The sequence below is a fragment of the Prinia subflava genome, chromosome 5 (assembly GCF_021018805.1).
Source record: "Prinia subflava isolate CZ2003 ecotype Zambia chromosome 5, Cam_Psub_1.2, whole genome shotgun sequence".
Taxonomy (NCBI): Eukaryota; Metazoa; Chordata; class Aves; order Passeriformes; family Cisticolidae; genus Prinia; species Prinia subflava.
This window is the reverse complement of record NC_086251.1, coordinates 37,489,541-37,501,932: the sequence shown is the minus strand read 5'-3', so window position 1 is coordinate 37,501,932 and position 12,392 is coordinate 37,489,541. Positions and strand designations below refer to the sequence as shown.

The window sequence follows — 12,392 nt, the reverse complement described above, 5'->3', positions numbered from 1 at the left end:
GGACTACTGTACACAGGAAGACATGCACATTGAAGTGTCTTTTAAATATTAATATTCTTTACCAGATTGTTCTCATTTTAAGGGCTGCATCAAGGATGCACACATATAGGGGAAAATGCAGGAATACAAATGGGAGAGAGTCAGCCCTGGACACATAATACAAGAGGAAGACCTATTTGGGGTTTCAGCTCTGGACTCAAAAAAAAACCTCCAATGGCTAAGAATAATGAACTATATTAAAAGAACATAATAAATATGCAATATTGACCAAATCACTGTAACTGCACAAGAAAAGAAAGGAAGATGAATTGCAGTGTAATAGACTAGAAATACAGTAGCTGCTGTGAGTGAGAGAAAAGACACTAAAGTCAACTTTTCTGTTTTCTTGCTCTTAAAAAACTAACTGTTTGGTTCTTTTACTATTTAATTGTTAAGTTTCAAGTGGAGTTCTAGCAATAAACAGCTCTTCTAGAGACTGACATCTGATTGACAACATTTTAGAAAAAGTATTAATTTGTTATCAGCAGTAAATGTTTTGTGTCTCCACAGAACCAATGGATAGAACTTTTTATGATACAAATAAAGCACCATGAGAAAGTAAATCATTCACTCATTTCTGCTATTGAAGTGGAGGGATCGGGTAGGTTCTTTTTATGCCTTTCTTCATGGAAAAAAAACACCCAAAAAGAAGAACTGAACTTGAAATGCTTTTCCCATTGTTTCTGTTCTGCTCCACAAGACCCCAAAACCTTTCGAAGTCTTTTAAATCCAGTAGCCCAGCATATAAGACAGCAATGACACCTTTAAAATACTAATAGTAGCAAAAGTTGTAGTCATAGTAATAATAATAACTACAGCAACATCAACCAAAACAACATTCTTACAGTGAAACAAATAACTTTTAGATTTGATTTAGTAAGCTGTATAGATTGTTTTCTATGATCCAAACATCACTGTAATATGAAAATTTTAAATCAGCATTCAAGCCATGTTTATTTCCAGTTTCTTGATAATCCACAGCAGATTCTGTAGAAAAACAGAAAGTCCTTTCTTAATAGTAACTTTCACTTCAATCTGCTTTCCAAGATCAATTAATTTTACAGTTAATGTGTTTAACTTGGTTCTGCCAATATAATGTTCTTATAGTATTTTAAAACCTTAATTGTTATGAACTAAGACACCAAATGCCTTACAAATACTTCAATATACAATGCATATCCTAGTTAGCCAGACTTGCAATTTCAGACATTTAAGCTAGGTTTGTTTAATAAGAATTACTTTCCATTTATCCGTGTTTGTTGAAGAAATACAACAATCTTACTTTTATCCATTTAGTGCAGGAAATTTCCCAGTGTTCTGCCTATAATGCTCTGAGGCTAAAACAGCTCACTACTATGAACTTCATATCATCAGCACTTGCAAAGTATGGATTATCCTGAAAATTGTATCAGTAACCTGAACTAGAAAGCCTTGTAGAACTGATTCTGTACAAGCAAGCACTTAAACCTTATCAAGCTTTTCTGCCTTTTCTGCATCATTAGAAGTTTTATTATACCTTACTGCTACAGAGCCTATACTGTTGCCAGAATTATTTAACATTTCTAATACACATAAATCCATTTTTGCTTGAATTTTTCTAATCCCGTTAGATTTTTTCCTTAATGTCTCTACTTGCCTTTGCCAACATTCTGCACCTTAGGCATTCCAGTTTATCTTGCTATATATTTCCCTTTAATTCCCTAAGTTTTCTGTAAATACACATATATATTTTTAAAGTTAATTATTTTCTGTCATTCCAGAGAAGGACACCGTTTTAGAATTTTCAGGTGCATAGGAAATTATTATTTCATAATTTTTCTTTAGGTGTTCTAGTCCTAGGGGTTCTAGTTCTAGCTTTTATTCTGATTTTTTTCTACCAAAATTTTTCCTCACAATCAGTTTCACCCATAAATTTCCCCACTAGGCAATTAATCCCTCAAATGCACTAAGTATATTGGTTGACACCCTCCTCCATTTGCCAAATTTGAAGTCAATCACTTGTCACCAGGCAACCACCAACTCTCAGTCCCACATTCAGTTGATCTTGTCTATGACAATGAGATTCAAACAGAGCTACCTCATTTTGGGTCCCATATCTATCATACCAGAAAACCATCAATAATTCTCACAGAGAACATTCATGGTTTACCACTGGAATTTTACCTCCTGAAATTTTCAGCACTTGGTTTCTGTTACAGTCAAAATGAAACTAATCATCTTTAATTCATGTAATAGGTGGAAGGCTAAGGCACCTCTTCCTATGGCTGCACTGCCCCACAAACAGTTTTACAATGGATAAACCTTATGTTCACAGTCAGTGGTTGATACTGATCCATAGTCAGAGCACCATAGTGGCCTATATATAAACAGGGATCAGATTCTCATAAGAACAATGCCTGCAAGGCAGGGAGAAATAAATTACAGGGCTATCTGAATTCTCCAGCACAAGAGCAGCAATTCTGCACAAAGGATGCGGATTTGGAGACCCTTTTATCAAGTGATACCACCAATTCACCTGCATTATCCTGTTTTCATCTGATTGACTTTTTCAAATCAAACTTTGAAAAACAACATCTCAGGCCAAAAACATTAAGGAAGAAAGTAATTCTTACTTTGTCCCTATAGATGGTTTCCCTGAGACAGAATTGTGCAGGGGTTCAGAACAGAAGCCTGGTTGGAAGGGTTGTGGGTTTTAGCAGGGAAAGTCGTGCACTATCTCGCTCTTCCTGCTCAGAAGACAACCATTTAAAATATAAAAGGCTAACAACAAGTAATGTTATTTAAAGTGTTTCCACAATAAGGTCATGCAGAAGAGAACAACTTATTCATCTCTTATAAATGCATACACATCTAGCACAAAAAATATTAGAAAAATATATTTAAATTAATTGAAGTAATTCCACTTGACATTTGGGATAACAATTACCATACTTTCCAATTATCATTACTGCTTGTTTTCTTTCCCAGAGAACTCAAAGTGCTGGACTTATTTCCTCAACCCCAAGCCCCAGAGTATGATATGACACCAAGTGAATTTTCAGCTTAGACTTACATTCTTTGTTTATTTTGAGAATGAGACCTTTGAAAAACATGCTAGTTTGAAGGAAAAATGTGCAATTTTGTTTCAAAGTGTACTTTTTCTTCTTGTGTTTATCAATTTTTTTAATCTCTGCCAATGCAAACTCAAAATAATATTGAGTGCTTTATGGCAAAGAACTTTCCAGAGCTGCCTTTACTTACATTGAACAGGAACAATTTGGATGAGAAATATTTCAGTACACCACAAATACTTCTGAGAGAATCTGATTTCTCCTCCAACTAATATATATTAATTCCAGAACACAAATATGTAAGACTACCTAATTGCAGAACAGGGAACACTAAAAGTAGAGATGGCTAAACTAAAAGTGAAATTCTTTACACAACCTACCAGTCAGGCAGTACTATTTACTGATGCCTTTTTTCACTCCTCAGCTACAATCTCTCATGGATCTCCTTTCTCATAGCAGAAGTAAGAGGGCTTTTTTATTTATGTAGCATAAAATGTAAAGTTTTGGCTTAGAAAAACAGAAATTATAAACCCAATTTTAGTTTAACATACCCAAAGTTGTCTTACATATTCTAGTTTCCACATGTCGCATCATTCAACAGGAAATAAGACTCGTGGCCTTGCAAAAACAATTGTATCTCCAAAGACAGAAATTAACGCCTCACTTCAACGAAAAAGAAAGAACTAAAAAATGATAACTATTTCAATGTCATCATGGAAAATTACAAGGGCAAGGATTTGCAAAATTAGGCACAGAGTACTGGATTTAATTTGTGTTTCAAAAAAAACCAGAAATTGTAAAAGCTGTCAACTCTGTTCAAGGCAAAGGGTCATGAGCTTTCTTTTACAGTGGCAGAGGTCCTGAGGCAAAACCAATGTCCCAAAGATTGCCCAAAACCAAAATACAACATGACTTTACATCAGGCAAACACATTCAACACACTGAAGAACATCACCATGACTCACACTCCTCCTCTCCTCCCCCTTTTCATTAAGAAAAAAACAAAACAAAAAAAAGATGTGACTTGCAAAAAGACCCATTATATAGTGGAAAAAGATCATGAAAACTTGTATGATTTTTGAATGCTTTGAGAAGCACTTTGTGCTAAAAGAACAAACAAATTTCAAGTCAATGATTTGAAGACAATATTCCAAATATTCCAAAATTTGCAAGAGTTTGATGTTGGAACAGAACTACAGGGCCTAGTATCAGACTGAGGATTTCGAGTTTCATGCCATACAAAGCATCACTGCCTGGCTGGGCACACAGCATATACTATGAAAATACCTTTATCTCCAAACAACTTTCAGAAAACTCACATTTTAGTTCAAAAAATTGATAATCAGTTCATTTACTGTTGTCCTCAGAACATATCCCAGAAGTAGAAGAAAGACTTTTGGATGGATGGAAACAGAAGAGAATAGTAGTGTTATTGATAATACATTGTATGTACTATCAAAGACTGAAAACTTTATTCCTACTGACTCTAAGTAACCTCTTAATTATTTTCTTCCATATAGAATCATAACCTGGACTTTAAGAACTGTCTTTAAACTCATCTACTATAAGTTGTGTGTGTATTTGTTTATAAGGACTGAGATTTCCTACACACAGAAAGCCTTAGACAATGTACCAAAAGAAAAATGATTGAAGTCTCTTGTATTAGAGGATGGAAAATTTTTTCCATTTTTAGCAAATGTCAAATCATTGGCTATTGCTTTTAAGATTAATAAAAGATATAATGGTTTTTAGATCGCCTCTAAATAAAGATTACTATGAATGGAGAAATGATTTACCAATAGTCACCACAATGAGATTTCTTTAAAGGTTACAATCATCAGTTATTTAGCTGAAACACTGCTGAGAATGCCTGGTCATTTCTTGAATAATGCATAATGTTCATTGCAGATTTGATCTGTATTATAACAATACAGATATTTTTAAAATAATGCAGAAAACTATCTGTTACTTTCCAATTGCTCAAGATATTTCCATGAAGTAATTGACTCTGAAAATATTATATAGAGTTATCTGAGTGCTCATTTGCAAGCACAACTTGAAGTGATCACTACACAATAGGCATAAGAAAACAAACTCATCAACCTTTACAGACTTCCAAGAAAAGCTGTGATAAATACAGGGCAGAGTAAAGGACCTTCCTGAAATACTAAATTAAAATTATTAAATTGCTGTGCAGTACTGGGGGACAAATTTAAAACCAAGCTTTTAAAATGAATGATTAACACAAGCAGACCAACACATCTGGGGGAAGAAAAAAATTGGAGCTGCCTACACGATGTAAGTACCTCTCAAATAATTTCCCAAATACCTTTAAGTCTATTCAGAAGATTGCTTGTGCACATACAGAGTATAATGTCTAGTGTTTTATTGTAGGTTTATCATCCATACTTCACACGAACATGCAAGCTATTTATGTGAGCTTGTTTATACACATGAACTTCTTCAAGGGCAGCAAAAAGCAACCTTAATTAATGAAACTGAATTTCTTTTGATGTAATTTCATGAATGTTTGATCAGAATGTGTTAACAGGTTTCTATGTAAGGGGAACTGGGGAAGTCATAAAATATACCTGTATTATACAGTTAAATCTGCTTATGGGGAATTCTTACACAATGAAGCATTCTTTCATCAAGCATTGTTTCAATACACTGACACATAAATAATACAATCCTACTTAGTATTAAGCTGGGCAGCTAAACAGGAGGGAAAAAAGCAAAACCCCTTCCTGAGCCCCTACACCCCTTGCAGGAAAATGAACCTAAAGGAATGATAACCATAGCGCCAGATAGCTGAAGGGGCAGGGTTATTACATCAGATAGGGTGAACAGACATTAAATGTTTACCCAGGTCTTGTTTAGGGAGAAACATCAATCTAGATCAGACTATTGATGTTGCTGTCTAAGAATAAGATTTTGTTCCTTCTTAAAATGCTTTTCTTCATTAGAATCTTTGAACAAAAAGGAAGACTAAGTATTCAGGTAGATATTCCAGAAGAGTACAATGAAAACTAGATCCAGATACTCAGAGATCAGCAGAGCTCAGACTTTCAGTAACAAAGGACAGCTTGTAGAAGCAGAGACAGATCACAGATTGTACAGCAGAGTCCACTTTACGTCTACCTTGAAATACTGTTTAATTGCCTGAGAATAAACTCTCATCCTGTAAAAATGGGGAACATTTGCATATTATATCAGAAGCCTAATGAACCATGTTACACTCATGCCCTGGATGATGTAATTATTGCCTTTTTTTTTCTCCATGAGAATTATATACGATGTGGCAGATAAAATAAATTAAATATATGAAACGATGGAACTATGTCCAGCTACTAAATCCTTAATTTGGAACTGTGTTGATTTCTTTCCCATCCATGCCTCTCTCCATCCATTGAAAATTTTAGCTTTCCCTAAATAATATCACTTCCTTTAAATGGAAGAGAAGGTAAAAGCCCTTTGCACCATCAATACAAGTAACACTTCATGGACAGCTCTGGGTTGATAAATAAGATTCTATCTCTGCCTCCTTCCTCTACCTTTAAAGGTGGTTTCTTTGTTTGCCTCATGCTATATATATTCTTTTTAGCTTAGTGTACATTAAGAGTTCATAATTTTGGAAAAAACCTGAAGGGCTCAAATCTCATATATCTCTTCCAAAAATATGTTTCCTTCAAAATGTGCGAGCAGTAGCTAAAATAAAGGAGTATTTTGTCCTGTCAAAGCCAGGGCACCCAGAAATCCCAGGTTTGGTAACTCTGATTTCTGTTTTTGCAACTTACTCTCTAATTTAAAATACTTATAAGACAGAGATCACACTCCTCTAGATGGGTAGGACTAGCTGAAAAATGATAGACTACAAAAAAAAAGTCCACTTTACACAGGTCTTTGGAAAGACTATTTAGGAGCAACATGCTCACAGCCTCTAGTTTGTGGCAATTCACATCTAAAATATTGCTTTTGCTCCCCAGCTTCCTGTTTGAGCATTAAAAGAGAGCATTTAATACTGAAAACAGTTTATTTTGTTGATCAATGTCTCAGAAGTCAAAATAATTTCTATAGACATTACAAGAGGATAAATAACATCCTAGTCTCTCACCTGAAAATTTAAACATTTGGATGTGATGCTTTCAAACTTCAGAAATATGTGATTCTACCATTAATGTATAGCCAGAAAATTAAGAGACTGAATTCTCAAATCAAGGAATAATGCCATTTTCCTCTCAAACATATACTTAATATAAAATGCTAAAACAAAGCAACAAAATAACGGGTAAATAACTTGAAACAATTTAGTCTACATCACCCAGAAGACTTACAGCTGTAATAGTTACACCACAGGTTTGTTGTTAAACAAAAAAATAATCAAAATAAGAGGTTTATTTCACCTTCACATGGTGTCTTTCTCATGCAGACCTCAGATTTCCACATTTGAATCCCTTTAAAGGATTTGATATGCAGGGAAAGAAGAAAGGATGAAAGTAAAAATTTCAATTTAGACGTTACTAAAGGCTGCCATATTCTATAACACACAACAATATTTACTCCATACCTTTTACTGATGTATTAGGTGGAGGTCCTTCCATCCTCAAGTTCCACGGAGGATCACCTTGATTAGCAAAGTCTCTCATTTTCAGATAGCTAATTGTAAGTCGGATGATGGATGCCTTGTCAAGCTGGCTGGTAATGGCTGCAGGCAGTGGCAACAACTTTGCCAACTCATAGAATTCAAAATTCTCCTTTCCCCGGCGAGAGCGAGCAGCATCTCGGGACTTTTCCTTCCTCAAAGCTTGTAAACTGAAAGAAAATAAAGAAGGTAGGACATTCATCAATATTAGTGTTCTGTCTCATTTGACTGACTTACTTTTTCACTGCTGGTCTTCTCTTCAAATTACCACATTTTCAAAATGCTGTTGCATATAGATCTACAGAACTGTGGGATACCTAAAATGGTACTCCACACTTAGATGATTAAAACTAACAATAATATTTGAATTTCAGTGGTAGCCAGCATATTATGTAACTACTCAACTCACTTGAGCCATTTCCCTTTTAGCCTGCCTTTCCTTTGTCTGCTGTCAGTCTCAAGAAAAAAGTCCCAAGAATACTGTGTACATGTGGGGATTATCTATCTAGGTGCCATTGCTTCTCTTGACTCACTGTAAGCTGGTTTTGCCTTAATTTTTGTCAAATTCTGACTCTTGGGAGAAGGTTAAAAGCAGACGATTCAAGTGTTTGCCCCCTCTGACAGGGGCTGGTAATCAAACAGGATATCACTAACTGCTAAGACACAGAAGTTTATGTCTGGTGTAATAATGTAAAACTTCTGTGTTTCATGAAGCTGTTCTTCGAGAGTTGTTCAACTGTCTTCGCAGTGGAAGCAGTAACCTTTGTCAGTAGGGTACGAAAGCTGCTAATACAGTTATGTTATTCACATTTCTGATTGTAATTCACTACCACATACATGGCAGACTGACAACTTTTCCATCAGAAAGGACCTTCTGCTTTTCACTGAGCTGTGGGAAATGCAAAAACATTTAGTCCTGTTGCTTCAATGTATCATTTGCTACCACCAATACAGAATACACCAAGATAACTGAGATTTTACTCCTGTGCTATTTGTTTAATTGGTGTAAAACTCCTGAATGCAGTGGGATGACTGGTTAACACCTGGGGGCTTTTTTTCTTTTTTTTTTACACAGAGCAAAGTGTTCAACTCAGGATATTATGGGCTTCACCATACATCTGCCTTGATGGATACAGGTTGGGGTGTCTGTCTATCACTGTGAAAAGTGAGTAGAAACTGTTCTTGTACCTCATTAAGGGTCAATTTTTCATTTGTTTACCTACTAACTTGATGAAGTTAAAGCTAATATTCCATTAGCTAGTCACTGGTTTACCACAGAGCTAGAATACAACCAGTGTATAATGGAACAACAAATGCTCCTCTCCAGCTTCCACAACCCTTCCTGAAACCTTGGATTTATCAACAAAATAGTCATAATGACAAGATCTACAAAAGCACTCTGACATATGAAGTAAACCAGTAGAACTGAGGTATGCAGATAAAACACCATAAAGCTAAGAGCTCTATTTACCTGTTTTTCAAATTTGGGAATAAACTACAGAGTTTCTCTTGTTCTAATATTCATAACCATCTGCATTTTTGTAGCCATCTCTGCCACTTCAGACTTGGAAGGTCATATCAGCTGGGCCCTTAACATACAAATGAAATCCCTCCATGACAGTTCCCTTAGTATGGTTAACATGTTACAGTCCCTATACAATTCTCTACCAATAGCAATTATATTTAAAAAGACAGTCTTGGCCAAGAAGTAGGACTGGTGAGATAAAGATATGGGAGGAAACAGCACATCCTTACCCACAGGTAAAGATACAGAATCCTACTGAATGGTAAGTACATACTTGGTTTTATAAACTCTATATAGAATGCTAGCACCTTGATTTGTAAATTATATTTTAGGAAAAAAGTACCTGAAAAATAGGATTTCACAATGCTCATTGTAGATGCATCTCTCTTGAATTTCAGATTTTAGCTATCTACCATCATGATGTGAAAATCCCTCAAAAGGTGCATTAAATATAACAGATAAAAGTATTTGATGTATACACAGACATATGGGAGCTACAACTCTGTGAGGTATGAACTGTCCAATTAATTCCAAAGATGTAGTATGCACTCTACAAGTTAAATATATACAACAGCAACACAAAGAAAAGGCAGGCAAATGTCTCTGCACAATTGCTTCCAAGTGAAAGCTCAATTTCATGGCACAAGACATGGCTTTTTCTGCCTGTCACCACCTTTTTTTCCCCAGAAACCAAGCCTGAGAATTCAAGTCCCCAAACGAAGTTAGCAGAAGAACTGAGATTATAGATCTGTTCTGAAAGTCTGCACCAAGAGGTTCACACCTTCATTCCAAAGCACTTAATTCTAAAGCACTCCCTATGTAAGATGGGAGATTTTTCAAGATCCCACTAAAACAAATCAGCAAAATTACAGATCTCAGCAACTTCTGAAACTGAAAAATGTTAGAAATTGAATAGTTATAGAATATTCCTTAGAAACACCTAAGTCTAAATCCACAATTTACAAGTCTTGTAGAGGCTTCAGGAGGCTGCTGAAACTGAATAGTATACTGGAATGTAAAATTATGTAAAACATTGCTGGATCAGTAACAGTTTGCAATGGAAGCCAGTTAAGCTGAAAAGTGAGGCTACCTGTGTCAGCAAACAGAATTATTTAAAAGTTACCTATGGTTATTCAAACTTATACAACATAAAAAGTAGAAGGGACAGGGAGCTGACATAATAAACAAAAGAAACTCTTGAGATACAGTATTGAGAACAACTCACTTTTTCTCCCAACCCTTTGTTATACTGTCATTTGTGGAAGGTTCATGGGGTAAATCAAGTCAAGGAATTTGTAACTTTGAGCACTCTTCTCTTGGCATCAGTGCCATTAAGCTAAATTAAGAGTGTCTGCTGATAATGTGCACACAAGTCCTAATTTCTACTCTATGTAATTCCACTAGGGAAATACAGTGTACTGTTGGACACTGCAGTTAAGCTGATAAAATGCATCCTTAATTTGGGAGCAGTGATTTCCTCAGCAGGATGCAGGAATTCATTAGATATGACCTAAACATGGCAGTCAATCCTCTCTGACACCTGTGATTCTGATAGACAACATCAGCTTCATTGTCAGATGCTCTTAATAAAGCAAAGTACTGGCACTAATGACCCCAAAACGATGCTAGAAAAGAGGAGTGTGAAGCTCCCAACAGAAAGCAGAGATGCTGACACTGGACCAAAATTCCTCTTGGTTCACATGACAATTCATCCTGTCACATAAACCTGTTACTAGAGGTGGTTCTTGGAACATAAATGAATTTTTTAAGTATCAAGCTGCGAAAACTTAGAAATTCACATGCTCTTCTGCTAATAAGCAAAATGAAAGTATGGGAAACTATACGCATTTAGTAAATGGCTTTCCAAAACAGTCAAAAACCAGCGAGAAAGCAAGAATCACACATTTAAGAGCTCTCAAATGACAGAGAAGATCCCCCAACAGTCAAGCAAATAACATCCAGCAACAAGAGAGTTACAGTGGGAAATTTACCCAGGGGATATAAATATTGCTCCCTCTTTGCCTCCTGTGGAGAAGAGGTAGAAGCTAAGACAATTGGATCAGGGTGCATCACAATTTACATCAACAATGTAAAAGGATGATGTTGTCATACAATAGTGAAACTTCATGCATTCCCTTAAGAAGATATTTGTCATAGAATTTCCATATACAGAGTCCACTAAAGAAGACTAAGAGGTTTCCAGCTGCTAGCTCCTGATAATTCTGAGAAGCAGTACGATATAAATGGGATATTTAATGGCTTGAAGACTAATGCTATTTTAGATATGGTTTCTAAAATATATTTTATTTTTCCTTTTAGGGCCTTTCCAGATGCACTGATATAAAGGGGGTCTGGCTTTTACAGATGAAAGGGTACAATAAATACAACCATATAATTCTAAAATGGTATACATGACATTTCCAAAGTAGATTTTCTATTGAAGACACACCAGATGCAGAAGACGTGATAATATGGCATTGCATAAAAGTTTTATTGGTACTCGTAACTCACTTGTGATTTCATTGTGCTTGTGGTCATTCCAAGCTTAACCTGCTCCATATTTCATTTCACATAATTTTATATACTTTACATTCATAAGCATATACATGCATCCATATCTGTGTGCACACCCACAACTTCACATGTCTGACCAACTGACATCTGTCACGTGAAAGCTGAGACAATCACAGATCTTAATTTTTGTAGAATTTAATGGCAATCAAACCAAACATGTTACAGCATACTAACAGATACACTGACCTAGACAAGGGGTTTTTAGCATATGTTCCCAGAATCACAGAATACTCTGAGCTGGAAGAGACCCACAAGGATCTTCATGTCCAACACTTACAGTAATGGCGTAGCTGGGGATCGAGTGCACGATGTTGGTGTTAGCCCCATGCTCTAACCAACTGAGCTAATCTCAGGGTCATAACAACACCTTGCCTCTGTGTCTCAGTTTGGGCAGGAATAATCAGTGAAATAATTTAATTACGTCAATTTGCATTTTGAATGAAAACAAGGGAATGGTTGCAGTTACAAATAATTTTTGCTTGCAGTTTCAAAACACAGTTTGGAAAGAGGTGCTTCGCAGACTTGCCCAGTTTTAGGAAGGTAGCCCACATTTACATTACAC

At 35.7% G+C, this 12,392-nt stretch overlaps 1 protein-coding gene across 2 annotated transcripts in view; it reads right to left on the bottom strand.

The window, feature by feature from the left end:
• NPAS3 (neuronal PAS domain protein 3) overlaps positions 1 to 12,392 on the bottom strand; it is a 595,307-nt gene that overhangs the window by 410,844 nt on the left and 172,071 nt on the right. For both annotated transcript variants that reach the window (XM_063398891.1, XM_063398892.1), the window contains one exon: positions 7,657 to 7,901. In XM_063398891.1, coding sequence (XP_063254961.1) covers positions 7,657 to 7,901 — 245 coding nt within the window. The remainder of the gene's footprint in view (positions 1 to 7,656; positions 7,902 to 12,392) is intronic.